The sequence below is a fragment of the Rhinocladiella mackenziei genome, assembly GCF_000835555.1.
Source record: "Rhinocladiella mackenziei CBS 650.93 unplaced genomic scaffold supercont1.3, whole genome shotgun sequence".
Classification (NCBI taxonomy): domain Eukaryota; kingdom Fungi; phylum Ascomycota; class Eurotiomycetes; order Chaetothyriales; family Herpotrichiellaceae; genus Rhinocladiella; species Rhinocladiella mackenziei.
The window spans coordinates 3,335,601-3,357,193 of record NW_013550602.1 but is presented as its reverse complement, the minus strand read 5'-3'; the positions used below and the strand labels follow the sequence as shown (position 1 = coordinate 3,357,193).

General features: G+C 49.6%; 9 protein-coding genes across 9 annotated transcripts; 5 read left to right on the top strand and 4 right to left on the bottom strand.

The window, feature by feature from the left end:
* Positions 1-563: 563 nt before the first annotated feature.
* Positions 564-1,474, bottom strand: Z518_04741 (uncharacterized protein; the record flags this gene model as incomplete). The annotated part of the gene is made up of 3 exons (XM_013418447.1): positions 564-719; positions 768-1,009; positions 1,057-1,474. 3 exons carry the CDS (start codon positions 1,472-1,474, stop codon positions 564-566), a joined length of 816 nt encoding a protein of 271 aa, XP_013273901.1.
* Positions 1,475-2,797: 1,323 nt separating this feature from the next.
* On the bottom strand, positions 2,798-5,100 carry Z518_04740 (uncharacterized protein; the record flags this gene model as incomplete). The annotated part of the gene is made up of 4 exons (XM_013418446.1): positions 2,798-3,847; positions 3,892-4,193; positions 4,245-4,931; positions 4,980-5,100. 4 exons carry the CDS (start codon positions 5,098-5,100, stop codon positions 2,798-2,800), a joined length of 2,160 nt encoding a protein of 719 aa, XP_013273900.1.
* A 1,241-nt stretch (positions 5,101-6,341) lies between these two features.
* Z518_04739 (uncharacterized protein) lies at positions 6,342-7,001 on the top strand (the record flags this gene model as incomplete). Its single annotated transcript, XM_013418445.1, has 1 exon — positions 6,342-7,001. One exon carries the CDS (start codon positions 6,342-6,344, stop codon positions 6,999-7,001), a length of 660 nt encoding a protein of 219 aa, XP_013273899.1.
* Positions 7,002-7,757: 756 nt separating this feature from the next.
* Positions 7,758-8,111, bottom strand: Z518_04738 (uncharacterized protein; the record flags this gene model as incomplete). Its single annotated transcript, XM_013418444.1, has 1 exon — positions 7,758-8,111. One exon carries the CDS (start codon positions 8,109-8,111, stop codon positions 7,758-7,760), a length of 354 nt encoding a protein of 117 aa, XP_013273898.1.
* Positions 8,112-10,406: 2,295 nt separating this feature from the next.
* Positions 10,407-11,059, top strand: Z518_04737 (uncharacterized protein; the record flags this gene model as incomplete). The annotated part of the gene is made up of 2 exons (XM_013418443.1): positions 10,407-10,661; positions 10,709-11,059. 2 exons carry the CDS (start codon positions 10,407-10,409, stop codon positions 11,057-11,059), a joined length of 606 nt encoding a protein of 201 aa, XP_013273897.1.
* A 647-nt stretch (positions 11,060-11,706) lies between these two features.
* Z518_04736 (uncharacterized protein) lies at positions 11,707-13,688 on the top strand (the record flags this gene model as incomplete). The annotated part of the gene is made up of 6 exons (XM_013418442.1): positions 11,707-12,111; positions 12,160-12,324; positions 12,384-12,549; positions 12,598-12,666; positions 12,713-13,405; positions 13,465-13,688. 6 exons carry the CDS (start codon positions 11,707-11,709, stop codon positions 13,686-13,688), a joined length of 1,722 nt encoding a protein of 573 aa, XP_013273896.1.
* Positions 13,689-14,105: 417 nt separating this feature from the next.
* Positions 14,106-16,823, top strand: Z518_04735 (uncharacterized protein; the record flags this gene model as incomplete). The annotated part of the gene is made up of 8 exons (XM_013418441.1): positions 14,106-14,283; positions 14,341-14,395; positions 14,449-14,548; positions 14,603-14,738; positions 14,765-15,747; positions 15,808-15,899; positions 15,988-16,358; positions 16,453-16,823. The coding sequence occupies 8 exons, from the start codon at positions 14,106-14,108 to the stop codon at positions 16,821-16,823; spliced, it is 2,286 nt and encodes a 761-aa protein (XP_013273895.1).
* Positions 16,824-17,666: 843 nt separating this feature from the next.
* Positions 17,667-19,636, top strand: Z518_04734 (uncharacterized protein; the record flags this gene model as incomplete). The annotated part of the gene is made up of 7 exons (XM_013418440.1): positions 17,667-17,913; positions 17,974-18,286; positions 18,336-18,415; positions 18,462-18,613; positions 18,662-19,088; positions 19,145-19,499; positions 19,549-19,636. 7 exons carry the CDS (start codon positions 17,667-17,669, stop codon positions 19,634-19,636), a joined length of 1,662 nt encoding a protein of 553 aa, XP_013273894.1.
* Positions 19,637-19,775: 139 nt separating this feature from the next.
* Z518_04733 (uncharacterized protein) lies at positions 19,776-21,476 on the bottom strand (the record flags this gene model as incomplete). Its single annotated transcript, XM_013418439.1, has 1 exon — positions 19,776-21,476. One exon carries the CDS (start codon positions 21,474-21,476, stop codon positions 19,776-19,778), a length of 1,701 nt encoding a protein of 566 aa, XP_013273893.1.
* Between the last annotated feature and the right edge of the window lie 117 nt (positions 21,477-21,593).

Sequence of the window (21,593 nt, the reverse complement as noted above, 5' to 3'; positions counted from 1 at the left end):
CGCATACATGCTCTCTCCTTTCTCCTGGCCGCATCGAGGCCAACGACAAGGATGATCCACAGTCTGAGTTCTGGGAATAAGCTCTCATCCGCTGGCAGAGTCAGCAGAGATGAAAATCGTTCTCGTAGTGCGCCGAGCTCATCTGAGATAAGAGAGAAAACGTTCTTTAGCTCAGCCATCATGATGAGGAGACCAACGCGGAGAGTCTCTCTGAGCAGTGCCTCGGAGGATATATTTCCCGGAGGAGAACTTGGTAATCTCGGTAATGAGAGCAGAGAGTGAATGGCTGGAGCAATGTTTTGGGCAGCCTTTGCACCCTGTTTCCAAAATAGGTCAGAATGGGAATTCTCATTGACCAAATTTGCGAGATGAGCGGCTCGTTCGAGGCAATTTGCTGTTTCCGCCAAGTCCGAAGAGGTGTTTTTCAATCGCTGAATGAGCTCTTGTACGGTGAGAGAGAGGCTCGAAATTTGTCTCCCATCGTCAAGAAATTGGTCAGGAATGGGAAATCATGGAGAAGAGTCATAGAAAGACGATCCAAGAACGTCAAACCTGCGGGAAGTTCAATTTTCACCGCATCCATATGCTGCGCGCAGGTCATACCAGGATGTGAACATTGACGTGTTGGTACTGAGGATCTGAAAACCTCCACGAAGCTGCAAGATATTTTCAAGGCCATCCATATGAATGGCCCATCTATCCCATTTTCCCAGGCATGACTGACCTTGGTCAGATAAATGGATTTGGAACGAGGGCTAGACACATACATCGTGGCAAAGAAATCCCAATATGGTAGTAATGACGCCTTGACTAATGCTGTCTGTTTTGCTCCCAAGTCTTTGAGCAATTTGGTTCAGACATGTGCTGAAATACCGCGCAGATTCGACACAGTCACTATATTCGGTCCCACTGTGATTGGTGATTTGGTAGAACGCACTGTAATCGACAACCGCCATAGAGAACCACTCGTACCGAAATGGTCGATAGACATGATCTCCTTCGGTGTGCACTGGCAATTGATGAGTTTGGGGTCTACACCTCCTCCAAGCAACATACTGAATTGAATGAGCTGCCGAGCTCGTGTACCCGTGTCCACGGGAAATACACCGTAGTAATGAAGTGATCGAGGGACGAATCTCCAAGAGGGCCAGTTATCGAAATCCTCAGCCGATGGTGCGCCTGATATTTGGGGTGTCTCAACGTATGTGGGTAGAGCTCGGACTGAAAAGGTAAATGATTTAGGGGGCTTTCTTCGTGATTTACCAACAGTTGCCATCACATGATGTCGGATTGCTTTCCTTGTGTCTTTGTCTTTTGCATCGTCGGGACGAGATATGTTAACAAAGGAAAGTCCCTGAGAGTTGTCGTCTCGATTATGCGGAGTTGGTGAGATGGGGATCTCACGGCCTAGTCTCCGAGTGCCGTGATGCTTGGTTCGAATACCAGTCTGCTGAACGCCTTCTCCAATAGCCATTGAGCAAGATGAATGTGAGGCCCGAAGAGTAATACAAAAGATCTGCCCAGTTGACGTGGAGAGAATACGGAGTAGGATGGCCAAATTTTGACTAGTACTAAATTAGTTGGCGTGGTTTGGTTTGCGGGAAGCTAATCCCTTCTCAGAACCTACAAAGTATCAGACTACACTCGACCAGGACTTCTCAACCCATCAAACCTCTCCATTCAATTGTTGAATCACTACATATCAGCCATACGGAAGGGGGGGAAAAAATGCTTCCAAAGCCAAAAAGAAACACCTCCTCTTTTTTTTCGCTCCATAGATCTCCCTGCAGAAGTCTACGAAGCTATTATTGATCGACTCGATCTACCCCTCTATTCATCACAATCTGTAGCCTCACCGAGCGTCATTTCGTCTACGGTAGACTTGCGACGGAGAATGCTGAGCAGTAGGATCCGGCTTGAAGCCACGACCAAGAAATCAGCGCCGATGCTATTGACAACTAGAGCTCCACGTGTTCCTTCTTTCGAAATCTTCTCTCTCGACACATCTTCTGTGACATCGTTTAGACATCTTGAACAGCCAGCACGGCATCGATTGAACTGCTTTCCCAGACACATCACTGAAACAACGTCCGATCACTTACATCCCATACCATTTTTGCGAGCAAGAAGAAAAGACTTTTACCGTATACGGGTCTAGACAGGCTTGATATCCAACCTCTAGCTGCACTCTATCAAAGCTCCCATCTAACCTTCAGTCTCTACCTCTCGACTTCCCTTACCATTGGGCATTGGAGTCCTTTGGCTATGTCACGATAAACAGAGAACATTGGGAAATTTGTGCACCAGCACACTTCCGTCCTGTTCGCAGCCGGTCAAACCGACATTTCCTCGCAATTGTCCTTCGCTTTCAACTTGTTCAAGATCCCACCCGGAAAGCGTGACACATACTGGAGTCCGGAAATCCACCAGGGTCTGAATCATGTGACAAATCTAAAAATATCATTCACCCACGACGACAGGTTCGATGGCGAGCTCAGGAAAACCCCTCTGCCGGATTGCAGAATTTCCAAACACTTTGGGAGAGTTGTTCTTCGATCATTTGTTCCAGGATCGTGTCACTTAGCCTCGATGCCGACGTTTTCCGCCCCATATATACGTCTTGGAGATTCGGGTAGATGGCTCATTCCACGAAACCCTCAAAAGTCGTGGAAAGGTTATCCGTCACATCAATCGAGGAGAAAAGGTTCCAAGACTCCATATCAAAGTTCAGGGGATCAAACTGATTGGCCTACATGGTCACACGTCAGCACCGTTCCTAGAACTGATCAAAGAAGACTCATACCATATCAAACGTGGTTGATAGCGAGCCGCTCGATTCGTCCTGTCGATTGGGCGCTCGGCCAATTTCAATGATGGATCCAGGCTCCTGTGGCGTGACTGGGGCCGTGGCATTTTCTTTCTCCGTCCCTTTAACCGCTTTCACCATCCTAGAGCAAAGCACAGCTGATTCGCGGGGGAAATGGAATGAAATCTCCGAATTCGTCACATGTTCAACGTGACCGAAATGTCCGGCACAGATGTCTAGCAACGCCAAATCTGCGCGCGCCGTCGATAATGAAGGGTATCTCAAAATGTACACGAAAAGATTGATATGCGCGTACATGGGATAGTAAAAGGCAAGCCAGGCCGGGATGGCCACGTCGGTTGTGATAGATCGGAGTACCAAGATGATCTGCCGTGCTGCGGTGGCAATGGTCTCTGATGAACTGACGACTTGATTTTGGAATTTTGGATCGGATTCGGTGCCGAAACGGAGAGAGATCCAGGGGTAGAAAAAGATGATGTGCGTCGCCATCAGACTTCCATAGATGGCAAAGTGGAGGTATATCGTGTGGACCCGCCGAGAATTTGCGGGGTATTCGTGTCTGACCGCATTCTTCACTTGGAGCTGTGGAGGGATGGATTCTAACAGATCCAGCAGTTGGCGATGGATGTCGTGGATAGTATCCATGGCTTCGGCGGAGGACTGTTTGAAAGCCTCGACGGACATGATTCGACGGGAAATTTGGGCGGATATTTGCGCATGTTTGATGATCAGAGTGAAAACCTCAACGTCAATAGTACTTCCGGGGGGTGCCTTGGTTGGGATAGGAGTGCTGATATTGTCGTCGTCGATGACTGAAGGACGACCGCTCCGGAAGGCAATCTGTTTCTCCAGACAATAAATTGCCCACCAGAGCCAGCTTCGATTCAATACATCGGATTGGGGTAGACCCCAAGATTTGGATGGTTCTCGATGAAGCCCTTTGGCTTGGGCAAGTTGGACGGCATTGGTACATAGGGGGTATTCTACAGCGGGACTTCCCAGTCCCTCGGCAAAAAATGTCTTGCTTCATTAGATGGTGTCGTGATATCGAGATGCTGACGTACCATAAGAGCGAGAGCTTGGACAGCGGTGAAACCCGAATGGCCAAAGATGATCTCACTGAATACTGAAAGAGCATTGTGGAAGAACTGCGTGACTTGAGCATCTGCATCGACAAATGATACGGTGGGATCGTTGGCCAACACACAGCGACATCCCGCGGCATAGACAATATTCCGCAGTGCAAACCATGAAGAATCTTCAACAGGGAGGGCCCCATGAGGATCAAAGTGAGCCCGGAGGCGTGCTTCGAATGTTGGACGATGGAGAATGCCAAACACCGCGTCGTAGGATTGTTCGAAGTATGCTGTGGACATCATCAATGACCGGCTCCATCCTTTGGGATTGCGGAACTCACCGTCGACATATTTCCAGGCTGTTTCTTTGTCTGGTTCCGCAGCTTTTTTTCTTAGAGGCTGAAATCGTTTCATCTTCAACCGTCGGCTCCAGGTTTTGGTGAGTCCGTTGGCGATTTCAACGAATTCATCGGAGCGAGTTCTTTCACAAACCCATCGGAGACCTGGTCGTGAGCAGACTGACACCCACGACCACGGTCCGTGGTGTTCCCAATGTACCTTTGGGAGAGGAATCACACCTTCTTCCCCATCGGCAACCAAATCCTCCCTCTCCCTGGCGCCAGATGGACCGGGCTCTGCCAGAGGATAGTGAGCCTGGATCGGGGATAAAAGATCAGGCGAAATATTTGATGTGAGGAACTGGCTTGTCGGGCGAATATCTCTGGTTCCGGACCCTGAATTCGATCCGAGCGTCGACCCTTGTGAGGGATATGTCAAGCCGGAAAGAAGTTCTCCATTCCGTCCCTCGTTCGTGTCGGGCGAAGTATGAGAGGGTGTGAGGGGGAGAGCAGATCTCGCTCCATAAACCTGGGCATTGCTGTTGGTGGTGTCGAAAGCCGTATACTGACCCCCTCCTTCTTGAGCAAGGCTGCGCTGAGTAGGTTTGGATCGTTTCCCTCTTCGTGACGCTGGATATAAACACTGCTTCTGTTGCCTTTGACAAGTCGCGCATGGCGAACCTCCGCTGCCTTGCTTCTTGTCAGATCAAAATAGAAAGCTGATTTGACATTTCGTACATTTCACTTTTCGACCGCGGCAATTGGTACAAGCACTGGTCAGCCTGACAAGCTCTCCCACTGACTGCATGGGCACGTTGAATTTGATCAATTCATTCAGATCAGAATTCGAATTCGGCATAAGAACATAATCCTCAGAGAACTTGGAGAAACTTGACGCAGGCGGGGGACACGGTTAATTCGGATATCCGGGAGCTGACCTGGAGAATCGCCACAGCATCGTTTGGTACGAAGGAAAACACGAACGATCCGAGTCATTTCGAGTGCTGGTTACCAAGTTCTGGATTTGAGAAGCTCTGGAATACCCAGGCACCGATGAGAGGTGATTGGCTACTAAACTAAATGAGGAATCTTGGTGTGGCCTGGTGAGATACGCTGAACTTCGTCTTTCTCCTGCCGCCATGTTGGAAATTCATATACTAAATGATTGCAGCGCCAAATTCAGAAATCGGCATTGCCAGTTACAGCTACAAATATTCTGAGAAGAGCACTCTTTGCTCGTGGACGGCGCTACAATCATCGGCGCTTTTCCGGAACATCCAAGTCGTCAAATTACCACCCCAAGTTCTCTTATAGACGATGATTTTCCAGACAATCGGCATCATCCAAGCTTCGTATATACCCGTTTTCCAGGCACATCAAAATCGCTCTCCTGAGGCAGAGGGGTATTCAGCGATGACCTTCTCAGGGCCGAGGACCCAGATTCGAGTTCACCGAGGCCTTGCAGTATTAGGACACACAGATCGACTTCACCGAAATCCGAAGCACTCGGACCGAGATGACGATGGGGACTTCAAGAATCTTGCCCGCCATTGGTTCAACGCATGTGCAGGGGGCTTCCTGGTCCCTTACCTTGGTCACAAGATGTTGACAATCCTTCTCTGCAGCAAGGTCCTTTCTGGTGGGAGCCATGACTACGAAACGAGTGGTACGATAAGTTCTAGGACTAGTTAATGTACGAACCAAACCTCACGTCCTGATTTGACAGACTAGCTACAACACTCAGCCATGTATCGCTTACCTGAGGATTTCCATGAGATCAATTCCGTTGTACTGCCTCACGATAGCGCTCGGTCCAGGCGATCTGACAGTAAGATCGTGGAAGAACAAAAGCTACTCAGGCCCATTGAACCTTCTCTCCACGTTTCCGGGAGGTACCATGATGGCCGAATTCCGAACCTTGACCTACCCCGTCCCTCAAGTCTGGGGTAGACACATACGTCGGGGAAGTTTGTCGTGACCGAGCTGAAATGATCTAATATGAGCTCATGCTAGCAATGAGCTTGTACATAAATATCACAAATTCTCGGAGAAAACCAAGACATTAAACGGTCACTTGTTGGCCACTCTTTTCACATCGAAATGGCGTCCTCTGCCATCGACCATGGACGCATCACCAACGGACCAGGCTCCTTAATCCATCACCGCCCCAAACAACTTGCCCACGTCGTTCTCCGCACGACGTCAGAGAACTATGAGCCCATGATCCAATTCTATCTCGACCTCCTGGGGGCTTCCATTGTGCGCAAAACCCCCGTTTTGTGTTTCCTCCGCTACGATGAAGAACACCACCGAATCGCCATCATCCAGACCCCCGAGACGCAGCCGAAACCCAAGGACGTCGGTCATGCGGGCCTCGACCACATTTCCTTCACCTATCCCACGCTCACGGCTCTTGCACAGCAATATGCTTATTTGAAATCTCTGTCCAAGCCCGTCCTCCCCGTGTGGACAGTCAATCACGGCCCTACCACGAGCATGTACTATCGCGATCCGGACGGAAATAAGATCGAGTTGCAGGTCGACAATTTCGACGACCCTGCAGATGCGGATGCATTTATGTCAGGGCCCAAGTATGATCAAAATCCAATGGGCACAGACTTCGTTGCCGATGAGTGGGCAAAGGATATCCTTAGCAAGGCCCTGGCGAATGGTGAAGAAGGGTTGACTGAGACGGAGATCAGGGAGAAGAAGATGCGAAAAGAAATTGGCGAGCGTCATTCGTTGCCTGAAGGGTTTTAATGACAGGATGGAATTTATCTGGGCCGGGACGATGATTAAAGGCAATCGCCCATGGACGGTTACAGCTATGTCACTTCGGAATGATACCTGGTGCCTGTAATTGAACTGATCCCATCCACTGCTCTAGAAGTAGCTTCAGGTCCAATAACTGATTCCTAGGTCTGGTCGTCCATTGTTCTCATTGACCACAAGATTTACCAGCTCAGTATCCGACTCGGCCGCATTGTATGCTTCCACCTGATTGAAGACGTGCGATATATCGCTGAAATGACACGCACCCAGGCACGAAGTATTTTTCTTCGCGAACAAAGGTCCGAACAGCGGTTGGATCAATGCGTACGAGTACAATTTGGTCGCTTTGCTCGAATAGTAAGTCACGGACTCGCTGATCATTAAACTGGGCAGGGGTCGAGGCTGTTTCTTCTCAAACGGCCGGCCCCTCCGAAGATTGCCGCATTACCTGGGTCGCCGCCCGATGGGAGTATGTTTTTTTTTCAACCCATTCGATCCCCAATCATTGATCCTAAAGGCCAAAGTTTAGAGAGCCCGTTCCGTTCAGAGCGGAAGGTGCTGCAAATCCAAAGACTCTGGCGCGGCAGCTACGATCCTTGGGGTTTTGTCTTGCTGTCAGGATCCAATGATGATCCTCACTTCAGAACCACAAAAAAGATCGGCAATCTTTCCGCATCAATCCTACGGTAGGTCCAGCTGAGGTTGGTGGCACGATGGTACACCTAGCCGATACTATGTCCACCGCTATATTTCCAAACCATGACGGGTAATTTTGGCATCTGCCGAGGTATTGGCTGGTCCGCCCACGCGCAACTTCAGGCAATTTTCGGAAATGTTGGTGGCATTGTCAAATATGTTGAGATCTTGCGGTGCTTGGGGTATCGATAGCGGTATTTTTAAGGGAGGCGAAGGCGTTAGTGCTTGCGAATGGTTCTTGCTAGATGTATCTTGACCGAAACCGATGTCCAGAAAGATTCGACCCGTTGGAATAGTTTCCTTGATAGCATATATTGGTCGACAACCAGAGGGACTTTGGATACCGAAGCCGTAGGTCGAACAGCGGCGCCAAACCAAGAAGCTGATTATCAGAGCTTTCATGTTGGCGATTGGTGGTGTCGAAACGAAAGAACTCATCCTTCAATAACGAGAGACCAACCTCTTAGATAGGCCACAGGAGCCCTCTCTCCATGACGTACTTCATCATAAACAAAAGGAGGCTCACAAGCCTCACGAAAGCCATCTTGCTTCAGCTCACTGATCGTCGTGGATGATGATTTTCCCAAAAGCAGTGGGTTCTGCGAAATTCAAGCTCTGGTGTACAAACATGCACATATTGTGAATATCTACCCAAGGAGCAGAACGCCACAGTCTTACCATGGTTGCCTTTGTTTTCGGATGTGTCGGGATATGTAGGTGTTGATTTCCCCTTGTGACTGATCACCATCAACACCTCGAAATTATTTTCACTTTGGGTGCTATCCACCCCAGTGAAGTGGGACATCAATACGTGGGATCAACGGACAGGAGTCTGTAGGTAAGAGATACAGAATGACTGACAAATATCGAAACCGCAAACCTGAAAGATCAGCGATGGGAGTCACTGCTGGTGTGCCCCAAATGATCCACGGTAGTTATGCATTCGAGTTTTGATCCACCGTAGTCGTATGACCGCCAACTACCGCGTACAATTTGAACCGGCAAGGGAAATCCAAACGTTTATGCCTTCATACACACTCCGTTCCCATGCGAAGATCCGTGAGATTGTTATCGTCATGACGTGTCAACCCAGCTGCAACATTCAAACTCCGGTCTCAAGAGCTTTCTGATAGACTGTCGAGTCTAGAGAAGGAATGTGTTGTTGTTCTTCTATCTAAGAGAGCAAGACGAAAAGAAGGAAGGGCGCAAGTTGCCAAGCCAACCGGCCTCACGTGACTAGCCAACACTTTCCGCATTGAAATCGGCACAACACGGGTTCACAGAATGCCATTTTCTTTTTCGGATATCCTCTGCAGGCGCAAAGTCTGAATCCAAAGATATTCGAGGGCGAGCTATCTCATCCACTGTACTGTACATAGTGCGGAAAGAGGAGGCTATCGATCATGAGCTCTACCTCATGGTTAGTCGATCGGTGCCAGTCCTGGCAGCCACTAGCCTTACCCTTTTGGTTTACTGGTAGGATTGATGTGCCACCATTTTTGATACAGACGATCGCAAGAGAATAGTTGTATGATGTTCTGATTCCAATATGTACCCTGGTGTCCACGTGTAGGTCAAAAAGATTGGGATTGAGAAGGTCAGCCTGATACTGAGCATGGATGTTTCAGTGTCGCAGCTTTTCTATTTGGTCCGACTATGATTTCGTTCTCACCGCAATTGAGCGTGCAGGCAGAGTGAGTCTTTTTATACTGTATATCCCATGCTAATCGGAAATGCTGCCGATTTTCACGTAAGTGCCCAACCATGAGGGAATTTCCCAGCTCACTAGAAACCGCCAAAATCATCTACTGAATCAAACATCGCAGGAGTACAAGTCACGTATTTCAGTGAGGCAAAAGGACATGATCCAGATGCACCGTCAACATTGACCTCGGGAAGGGGAAATCAATATAGCCAAACCAAGGGAAAAGGAAAGAGATAAGAAAAGAAAAGTGCACGAAAAGTGCATGAATTCGATGGCGTCAATCAGTAAGATGCATAAATTTACTTATACGACTTCTCAACATCTACGCATTCAACAGTGTCAATCTCAATTTTGATCAGTCCAAGAAAAAGTTGACAGCTGTCAGATGAAAGCACTCCCGGTCGAGACCATCGGTCGAGACCAACGTTCATCTCGCCCAGTGGAATGCGACTGTTCAGTTTGATGTCTGTCAAAATGTTCATTTTCCTGTCCTTGCTGGACTATCGAAATTTCGGCTCCTAAGCGGTGGTTACTACGACCGGCGGATTATATGCCGGGCATGGACAACAGCTTTCCTGGTCTGCAACAAGATCAACAAACTTCCCTGAAACGTCTTTGACGGGCTTTGGAAGAATGAGAAGCTTTGGAAGCATGAGGAGCCTTGAAAGCATGAGAAGTCTTGGTCAAATTCCATATGACCGGAAGGTGGCTTTGCATCCCTTGATCATGTACAACATACGAGAATGGTAATCTCGTGGATGAGCACAGGTCAATAACATCTCCGTTGTATACCGTCGCAATAGGGTATATAACTTCATCTCGTCCATCTCGAATCATTTTGCCTCTCAACCACTGCAAATTTCCTGGAACTTTCCCAAGTCATTTCGTACCAGCTTTCAAACTTTTTACTTTCAACATTCTTCATCTTTGATACCTCTCAACCATTCCAAATGAGATTCGCCACTGTCGCCGCTTCTCTCAGCCTTGCCTCCATGGCGGCTGCTGCTCCCAGCTGGGCTGGCTGGATGAAGCGAGGGAGTTCTTCAGCTCTTTCTCTCGATGAATGTGATTGCACATGCGATTCCGATGTCTGCCTTGAACAATCCGATGCTGAAGACATCATCGACGAGTTCATCAGCATTCTGGAACATTCTGACATCATCGAAGCCAATGCCACTGCTCAGGCTCTTCTAAGCGACGACTTCTATGAGGAGAGTGATTCCATCAACATCCTCTCTGGCGAGCCAGTAAGGTGAAGGTATAAATTATTGGAAGAGACATTAACAATATCCAGCTTGGGAGCCTCACCTTCGCCGGGAAACAGAGTTACATCAGCAACGTCCTCAACGCTCCATCGATCGAGGATGTGTCAACCATCAAAGCCATGCCTGCGGGCTGCCGAAATGTCTTGTGGTACTGGACGATGAACATCGGATCCGAGAAGATTCCTATCACGGGAATGAACTTGATGGAGATCAACGACGAGAAACAAATTGTTAATCAATTTGTTGAATTCAACAGCATCGCATGGGCTCTTGATGTTGGTGAGTACTCTCTTCGAACCTGTTCACAGGTTCAAAGATTAATCCAGTCATTAGGATTCACGGTCATCAACTCGGCTGGCAAGACTCTTCCTTTGGCATAGATTCAATCAGACCAGCCATATCCGAAATTGGGCTTCAAAAAATTTTCATTTCTGTATCATTGAGGTTTTGGCGATGGTCGTGATTTTTCGTATGGAGGGTTCTTGGGGATGGAATTTCTTTTTACCTTTTTTTATATCTTTGGTTTGCAGAGGGACGGTTTCACGGAAGATCGTTTTCCGCACGATACCGCCCTTTGATGAATTGAATTTTAACTGGGGGACCACATCCTCCAATCCTTTTGTCCGCACGACTGATCTAGTTCGTCACCCTTGTGATCCGAAAGTGGGATTAGAGATTCCCTGCCGTGGGGTATTTCCGAGGCCGACCTTTTTGTACTGTACCTTGTCGTCTCGATGGGTTTACTCCGGACTGTGGGGGGAGTTTTCTCCTATCCTTTCCCCATTCTCCAGAATTACTAACCCCTAACTGAGTGAATACCGATCGTTTAGTCGAACCTGGTACAGAAGGTAACGTGTTACATTTGGGATAGGTGGCAAGTGGTACCACTTGACGATGAGCCCTTCTTATCGGCTTGAGATTCGGCAAGGCCGTGCGAGAGAATGGATCTCTTATTATCCTCTCTGAGCCTCTCTGATCTGGCAGAGGATTAGGGAGGTTGAATCTTTTGTTGAATTAAATCTCAATCATGGGCGAGGCTCCGAAGTTTTGGCTTGACGACCGATGCATCGATGACTGTCGACCACTTCGCGTGGCAGTCATTGGGGCCGGAATCTCGGGAATTCTCGCCTCCATTCGCTTTCCACGGAGGATTCCCAATCTTTCTCTTCAGGTGTACGAGAAGAACTCAGATATTGGCGGGACGTGGTTCGAAAACAGATATCCGGGATGTGCCTGTGATATCCCCGCGCATACATACCAAGCTACATTTGAACCCAATCATGAATGGTCGCAGTTCTATGCCACTGCCAAGGAGATACATCAATATTGGAAGAAGGTGGTGGACAAGTACGATTGTATGAAATATATCAAGCTCAGGCATCAGGTTGTCGGTGCATATTGGGATGATCGCCATTCAAAGTGGAGCATCCAGGTCCGGTTTGGTCTCTGCATTGGAAGAAATTCGCTGACATCTGGCTAGATCAAAGATCTAGTCAACAACGTTGTTTTGGCAGATTCCTGCGATGTTCTGATATCAGCAACCGGCGCTCTCAATGACTGGAAGTGGCCCGATATACCCGGTCTTCCGGACTTCCAGGGTACATTGCTTCACAGTGCCCAGTGGGACGAGTCGTTTGACTGGGCGGTAAGACTGCCATTCTTGAACTCGGCGCCACACGAACTGACACGATCATTTTTGTGAAGGACAAAAGACTGGCCGTGATAGGAAATGGATCAAGTGGAATTCAAATTGTCCCTGCTGTGCTCGCCCGCTCCCGTCATATTGATCATTATATTCGTGGCCGAACCTGGCTGTCTCCGACATTTGCCAGAGAAAAAGTCGACCAAATGGGTCAAGGCTTGGATAATTGTAGGGGGCCCGTCAACGTCGTGATCGTATTCTGACAGTGGTAAATAGTTTCATTCGCACCAGAGGACATCAGCCGGTTCAAAAGAGATCCAGAATTCTACGAGAAGTTCCGCAAAGGTATCACGGCCCCGAAAATCCGAATGCATGCGGCTGACTTCCTTAGACATTGAACTCGAACTCCAATCCGTCCACGCCGTGACCATCAAAGGCTCACCCGAACAATTAGGGGCGGTGGAACTGTTCACGGAGAACATGAAGAGAAGGCTCTCCGGGAAACCCGCTCTGATCGATACCCTTATGCCATCATTCCCACCAGTGTGCCGCAGATTGACTCCCGGACCGGGATATCTTGAAGCCCTGACCGATCCGAAAGTGGATGTCATCGCGACGGGAATCCGCGAAGTCGTGGAAGACGGCATCATCACAACAGACGGGGTCCATCATCCGGTGGATGCCATCATCTGCGCGACAGGCTTCGACACGAGCTTCTGTCCACGGTTCCCCATCGTGGGCAAGAATGGTACCAGTCTCACAGACAAGTGGAAACGGGTCCCATCGACGTACCTGTCGGTAGCGACGGACGAGTTCCCGAACTACTTCATTTCCCTGGGCCCGAATTCTGCCCTGGGCACCGGCAACTTACTCCTCCTGATCGAGAAGGCCATCGACTACATGACTCTATGTATGGCAAAGATGCAACGGGATAATATCCGTTCCATGGCTCCGCGAGCTGATGCCGTCAAATTCTTCGTCCAGTACTGTGACTTGTATTTTCAAAAGACCGTGTACAGTCTCGATTGTCGCAGCTGGTATAAAGGTGGCACAACAGATGGGAGAGTCAGTGCTCTTTGGCCAGGTGAGATATCCTCCCTTTTTTTCCTTCGCTCTCCGGATCTCGCTCACACTACTCGATAGGATCGTCTCTTCATGCCATGCAGGCGCTGGCGTATCCGAGATGGGAAGATTTTGAGTACGAGTTCGTCAATGACAATCCCGGAGCATGGATCGGGAATGGCTGGACGGTCAACGAGAGGGAGAAGAAGGTCAATGTGGATTATTTGAATTATGACAAGATTGATTTTCCGCCTGTACCACCGCCCGCAGAAGATCGAGGTGCTGGTACCAGATCTGCCCTTTAAAGAGAGGAGAGAGAGAGAATTATGGGAGTAATTGATCGAGGCCCCTGCAACGGCGCCACCACTCTTCGCGCATCGTTTCATTTAATTGGTTCGCCTTTTCTCACTCTCCCCACATCCCACATCCGGGCCATCCACTCCAACTCCGTAAAATTCCCTGGTCCCTCGGGGAGGCCCCAGACTGGGACTAATTGATTCTGAAACCTGGAGGCGAGGGGCAAAATGTCCTGTAGTTTAGAGGCATCACTCCAGGTGGTTCCCGGCAAAGCTCGAACCGGCGTTGGTTATTCATCCGGACGCCCATCGTGATCGCTTCGCTTTGCCAATTAATTAATGAAACCCATTCCGTTCCCTTCCCCCTCCAAAAACTCTCAAATCCTATTGTTCTCTTCTCAATTATCAGCACCCGTATCGTACGCCATGGAGAATTTCCACGATCTAATTCGGAATCAAGCACTGTTGTCGTCAGCGTTAATTCAAAGGTCTGCCACCGCGAAGACAACGGCGTCTCCGACGGCGACAGAAAAGCGGTACCGGTGCATGACCTGTGGACAGAGCTTCTCTCGCGCTGAGCATTTGAAGCGGCATCAGACGCGGCGTGAGTACCGGTGCGAGAGATCTGTTTTGCGCTGAAGCTGATCCGCGTCGCGCAAAGATACGGGGGCGAAACCATTCTCATGCGTTTTCTGCAGCCGGAATTTTTCTCGAAAGTACGGATTTGACCCGAGATCTGAGAGCCTGGCGCCATTAACACTGGCCGTAGAGATCGCTTGCAAACGCATTATAACCACTGCCAGCGACGAGGGGAGCGAGAACCCCCCAATTCCATCCCCAAAGGAAGACGACCACATGCTTGTGTGACGGTGAGAATCATGGCTCTTCAATAACCAATCCTTCCTGACTTTGGGTCTCTTCAGTGCATTTCCTCCAAGATTCGCTGCGATGGAAGCAACCCATGTTCACAATGCAAGAAGAAAAAAGTCCCCTGTCGTCAAAAACACTCGGTGCAACATGAATCAAACGGTTCGAACCATTCCGGCGTCTCCCTATCTCGTCTGGTCTAACCTGTGCGTCCGTAGTGAAAAACTTGAACACCGTCGAAGACCGGGTCTCAATCAAAGCCCTCTTGAACGGTGGTACGGATACATTCACCGAGGCCTTCAACCTGCCTCCCTGCGACGATCGGGTTCGCAGCCTTCAATTCCACCAGCAAAACGAAGAAGAGCCCGAGGAAGCCACCGATCTTGCCAGCAATGTCAAATCTGTGGATGCCAGCCCCTCGTCCATCGACGTTGATTACTCAAGCATGATCGAGTCGCCTTTGGACCATATGGACGATCAATACCTGGACTTCTGGACGGGTCCGTTCGCATTCATCCCGTCGCCAGGATACTCGGACCTACAACTCGAACTCTATGACGCAACCAAAGTCATGTCTGGCGGTGACGTGCTCGTCCACGGGCCGACACCATCTTCAGACTCCACGCAGACCCAGACACACACGGCGACGAGCCACGACCAAGTGGCGTCGACACCGGCCTACGTCTCCAGCGTCAACATGGCCCTCTACAATAAACTCTGGTGCCTTGCCCTCGACAGCAAAGCGCGACAAGAATTGACCACGTGCCTGAACTTCCTCTTGACGACGGACAAAATCTCCAAATTCATCTCCCTGTACTTCCGCAACTGGCACCTGAATTCCCCATTGATACACAAGCCGTCATTCGACCCGTCCAAAGCGCCGCTGAACCTTGTGATTGCCGTCGTCTTCGTCGGCGCCATGTACTCGCGCGACCAAAATGAGAGGTTGGCCGCAAAGAAACTCGTCGATCTCGCGGAACTGGTTGTTTTTGACTCGGATATCTTTGCGCTCGAGATGGAAATCACTCACGCCATGACGAACCACATGCACGGTGCAGAAACTGCTGACTCGACAGATCGCGGTTGGGAAAAGTTTCAAGAACTGCAAGCCGGATTCTTGATCGTTGTCGCGCAATATTGGGCGGGATCGAAGATTCAAAAACGTCGCGCGACGGAATGCCGCTTTGGAGATGTCATTAAAGTAATACATACAACCCTCTCTCCCTTGACCTCCATTTCTATATTGACTGGTAAATGTCAGGTCGTACGCAAACTCCAAGTCCACCGCTCTCGCCACCAACCTTCCGACCGTATCTCAGAAACTGCCTGGCTTCAGAAAGAGTCTCGGATCCGGTGCGCGTTTGCTTACAACTCTCTCCGATCCACTCCTCACACGTCACGTCCAGGCTTCTCGTACTGATTGGTTGTGTGTACTATATAGGACCCTCGCCGTAATCGCCCTCCTCGACTGCGCCATGCGCATCTACTCGAATTACCCATGCCGATTGACACTGGCTGAACTGGACACCGACTTACCCTGCAAAGAAGCTATCTTCAGCTCCCGCCACCCATTCATGCAAGATGAATCGATCTTCGCTCCCCGCCTGACGATCTCCCAGGCTTTTGCCATGTTATTCGAGGGCAAAGCGCCCACAGCCGCTTCCAACACCTCCTCATCCCTGTCATTGTCGTCCGCATTGGTTCGAGTGGGAGTCGATGCCGCAGAAGATCCTTCACACGAACCGACAACGACCATGGCTGAAGATTTGAACTGCGACATGACAGTCTTTGATTTATTCATCCTCATCCACTGTACGATTGATTGCACTCCTCCCTTTCCTTGTGCCCGAATCTCTACTCTCTCATCGCAGATTGACTGACATCTTTTTATTTTTGGTTTTCGCAGACCTCTACGTCTACATCCACTCCTGCATCATGACGCTCTCCATGAACCTACCAACATCCTCTCTTCCAAGCAGGAAGCTGGACAGACCTCTAACTCTGTCCTCGAGCCCCGCTTTTGGGGACCTGAAAATCGCCCTCGACCGCTGGCGCCAGATTTATCAAGTCGTCTCCTCTGCATCATCGTCCAAGTCAATGAAGACCGCGGGCATGTTCAGGAATTGCTTCCACTTCTGGCTCGTTGCGCAATTGATCATCACCAAAGAAGAAGCCGTCGATGTCATTACGGGGATGGAGGTGAATTGTGATGATGCACTCACCAAATTGAAAGTGCTATTTCAAAACGAAAACGAAAACGACAATGATCAGGAATGAACGAGGAACGAGTGAGCACGAACGTTTACTATCTGAGGACCAGGAATCAATACCAATACCTGTCCATCTCCGTCTATTTATCGATTTCGGACGGAGGCCATGTAGACGGCTCCTAAGACAGCGGGAAATTCGAGAAAACCTCCTTCGCCCGCCGTGTCTCGTCTTGAATGAAAGTGCCCCGCAACCTCAAGACGAACATATCGTCCAAGGGTCCATAGATCCATACGGATAATTACCTGAACGGAAATACCCCCGACGACAAGGCATGGGTGTAAACACCATCGGATAATTCCCCCTCCACTTTAAACCCCAGGCCCGTGTTCCGTAACAATGAATGGGCACCGGCGTAGGCTACAACCTACTAGGGGCCGTGGCTAGAATCGGCGATAGATTTGATATCTGTTCAACAGGCTCCGCTCTGGCACGACTAGCTAAGATCGCGAAGAGAGATGTGGATGGATATAACGCCAGCCCCATTGGTGTACCGGAACATTGAGATTTCAATACTGAACACCCAGTCAGTACCCAATCCCCAGAGGAACGCCTCAAGCATCCAAGCCCAAGTCAACACTTGCATGCTTCTCCCAAGTGCCGACAAAAGTCAAACGATTGGCGTCGTAAAAGGAGACCTCGATGCTAGAAATTGTGGGAGATGGTACACCCACGTGGAGACGTTTCCACACCCGCTCTTTTTGTCTGCCGGATGAACCCACTTGAATGAGTAGACTGCATTAATCTACTTAGATAGGATGTATTTACCCATCTCGATCCTGGACCGATCTCCTGATCATCGCTCGCCTTCTCTCCCCCTTCCCTTCTCTTTGGGTCAGGCTTTTCGTCAATATGCCCCTCGGAATCATCGAAGATACCAAACTTGAGCATGTGCCCGGTACGGCACCCCTGAGCGAACTCGGTCGTATCGACACAGAAATCTCAGGCATCGACCCGTCACTCCTCAAGCATGATCCCAGCGGGACCATCGTGCTTGTACCCCAGCCCTCGGACTCCGTCAATGATCCTTACAACTGGCCCAAGAGAAAGAAGTGGCTGTTCGCCATCGCGTTCGCGTACGGTTGTGGATGTGTCGGGGGTACGTCGCTCACGAAAAGTTTGTCAGCAACAACGACTCTGATTGATTTTGTTCGTTAAGCTGTCGGTCCCCTTCTTGGTTCCGCATTCGTTCCTCTCGCTGCAGAACTCAACGTCGATCTCACTAGCTTTGTGTCCGGTGTTCAAGGCGGGTTGATCTGTGCCATTGCCGTCGCTAGTATCCTCCTCAATGGACTCGCGGTGAAATTCGGCAAACGGCCTGTCTATCTGATCACTTCCATCGGGTTGGCCGTGTCATGTTTCTGGGCCGCTGCTGCAAAATCGTACGCGTCTCTCGTCGCTGCAAGAGTTCTACAAGGTTTTTGTATGGCGCCTATGGAGGCATTGGTGCCTGCGTCGATTGCTGATGTTTGGTGAGTGGAGTCCGTCTCGACGATTATTGTTGCGCTCATCCGGTAATAGGTTCGTCCATGAACGTGGATTTTACACTGCATTGTTCAACCTCGGTGTCCTGGGCGGAATCAATCTTGGTCCACCTATCGGTGTGTCTGGCAATTTCGTGGCGTAATCTGGACTGACATGCGTCAGCTGGGCCCATTATTCAATATGGCTCGTACAAGATATGCCTTTATGCCATGGGCGGAGCATTCATCCTTCAAGTCCTCTTGACCTTCTTATTCATGCCTGAAACCGCCTTCAAACGTGAGGGAGCCCTGAATATCGACACTGGTGGGCAAAATGTACGTCACTCCTCTCCGTTGCGATCTTCATACTCAGCTCTTTCGCAGGTCACAATCAACGATATCAAACAGTCCGTGGAACAAATCGAGCGGTCAGAGAAAGGTGGAAACACAACCACCTCGCCACCAGCCTCGTCAGAGGAAACGATCTCCTTCACCAGAGAAATGCTCCCATACTCCGGATATGTCAACCACGTTTCGCTCTGGAAAACACTTATTCACCCGTTCCAGCTGCTCGGTTCACCTGCTGTTCTATGGGCAACATTACTCTTCACCACTTGTATTTCCTGGTTGGTTGGCATCTCTATCACACTGTCGCAAATCTTTTCTGCGCCGCCGTACAATTTCTCCATCATTTCCGTCGGCGCCACAAATCTATCATCCTTCGTTGCATCACTCATTGGTACGGCCATCGCCGGACCTGCGATTGATGGTGTAGCGAAGCTAATGTCGAGACTGAATAAGGGAACGTTTGGTAAGTATCGTTTGAATTTTTTTTTTTTAAACCCTTGGCGGACCTAACTTGTCCAGAACCTGAATTCCGCCTTCCTGTCATGGTCACCTATGTTCTCTTTACCGCCACGGGCTTCTTCGGCTGGGGTGAAGCAGCATATCAACAAGACCCATGGCCGGTCCCCGTTGTTGTATGTCTTGGACTCATCAACTTGGGCGTGCAGCTCGGTACAACATCAGTCGTCACATATGTGGTGGACTGTCATCGAGAACAAGCCGGTGAAGCATTCGCCACCATGAACTTCATTAAGAATTTCTTCGCCTTCGGTCTGACCTTCTATCTCAATGGTTGGATCGCAAGTCAAGGTGTCAGAAATGTCTTCTTTGTCATTGGCGGGATCACTATTGGTGTTACTCTCTTGACAATTCCAATGTGAGGACGATATCTTTGAGGATGTGCCATTTCTAACACATCTTCGCAGGTATGTCTTTGGCAAGCGTGCCAGAAGCTGGGTATTCCGACATCATGTCACCTCTTCACCCATCCACGGGAATTCGAGAAGGACGTGAGGAATCACGTTGCTGACCGTTGGATTATGAATATAGAAAGGCATGACACAGATGCAGGAAACCATAATCACAGAAGAGATAGCCGTACGCCAGCGGAGAAATTCCATTCCATTTCTGATCCCATCGGCGAAGTTCCTCCTCATGAAACTGCGTCACTGGACGTCATTCGGCAAAAACAAGAAGACTTGATAGGTACATCTGCCATGGCCATAGCATATGTCAATTGCGGCTTGAGAATTCGAGCTTCGGCCATTCGACCCCGCTTGACCAGACATTCGTAATACCCGTGAAGTGACCATACATTGTTTGGATGTCGAAGGGCACGAGGCAGTGAATCATCAATTCCTAGATCGGCACTGTACACCGCAGCGGCTTCTTCGACGTGACCTTGTTCAAGCAACAGTGCCCCGTAAGCATGTCGTGGAGGTTGCATCCAACCCCATGGCTCGTCGTAGGGGAGTGCATCGTCGAGAGCGATAGATCGACGCAAATGATAGAATGCAGTTTCAAAATTTCCTCGACGATATTCCAACTCACCATTCAGCATCGAGTCGGCAACAGCCAAGATGTCGACACAGGTATTGTTGAACAGAGTCCGCGACGGCTTCACAAGCTTCACCGCTTGTTGAAACACAACTTGTTGCTGTTCCGCTTCCTTCACTTTCCCGGTTGCGGCCAATGCAATACCCTTCGCATAATGTATCAGGGCCGTCGTCACACAGTAAAGATCCTGATCCTCTGGAAGCGGGAGGCGGAGAATATCCGGCCACATCCCGAATCGAATGAGAGCATGGACGCGCAGTCCCAAAATTCCTTCGAGCCAATCAGCCATCGGCGGTGATTTCACACGCAGCAGTTCTTCTGGAATTGATGCTTCTAGCCAGGATAAAGTCTCGAGGGCGACCTGGGATTGGCCAGCGAACATGGCTGCATAGAGACAGAAATGATAATCGTGTGATCTGTACAGGGTGTAGAATTTCAGGGGACCTGCGCGAGCGAGGAACTTCTCATCGGCGCGAATGGCGTCGAGATTTGAAGAGATGGCTCGTCGATAATCACCGCATAGGATATCAAGATGCGTAGGCATGTGGTTGAGATGACCGGCGTCCGGCACCAGACCTCGTAAATGATCTGCCACCGGAAGAGCAATCTCTGGAGTTCCAGACATCTCCATCAGATGGATGTAGAGATGGAGAATCCCTGGATGTCGGAGGCCCCCGGGTTGAGCTAGGGCGCGATCAAGCACCATCTTCACCTTCAGTGTGCTGGCTCCAGGAGCAGGTTGTCCGGTAGATAAATCCCACAGCTTCCATGGTGTACGGTTCATCATCGCTTCTGCGTAAAAGGTAGCGACGTCGAGATCGGTTGAAAATGCTGAATATACATTGCCCATTTCGTCGGCATATCTTTGATTCCATACTGAACAATCGGGAGCGGGTTGCGATTGAGGGTATCTGAACTCAAGGGCGTCAATCAATGCTTTTTCAACTGTGTCGGCAGAGCTTGATTTCTTTCTAGCCTTTTCCACAGCCGAATGTGCTTGTGTTATAACCGATTCGAGTTCTTCACCATCAAAAAGTTCCCACGGTTTGTTGTAATTGGGTCCAAGGGCATAGGCAAGTCCCCAATATGCCATGGCACAGTCTGGATCGATGGCAATGGCTTTCTTGAAGCATTCGGCTGACTCTTCATGATTGAATGCGTAGCTCCATACAAGACCGCGATCGAACCACTTTTGGGCCTCATTGCTCTGAGTGGTCACTGGACGATGGAAGGATCCTAGATCATAGTAATCGTCTGACGGAATCGGCCGGTCAGGCTGGGTATCATTGATAGTCATGATTAGAGAAATGGACTAAAGAAAATGGTGTGATGGTGATTGAAGGGAAAATGAGAACGAAACAAAGATGATCTTGTATGAAGGCAACAATGCTCCGCCGTAACCCTTGTCCTCGAC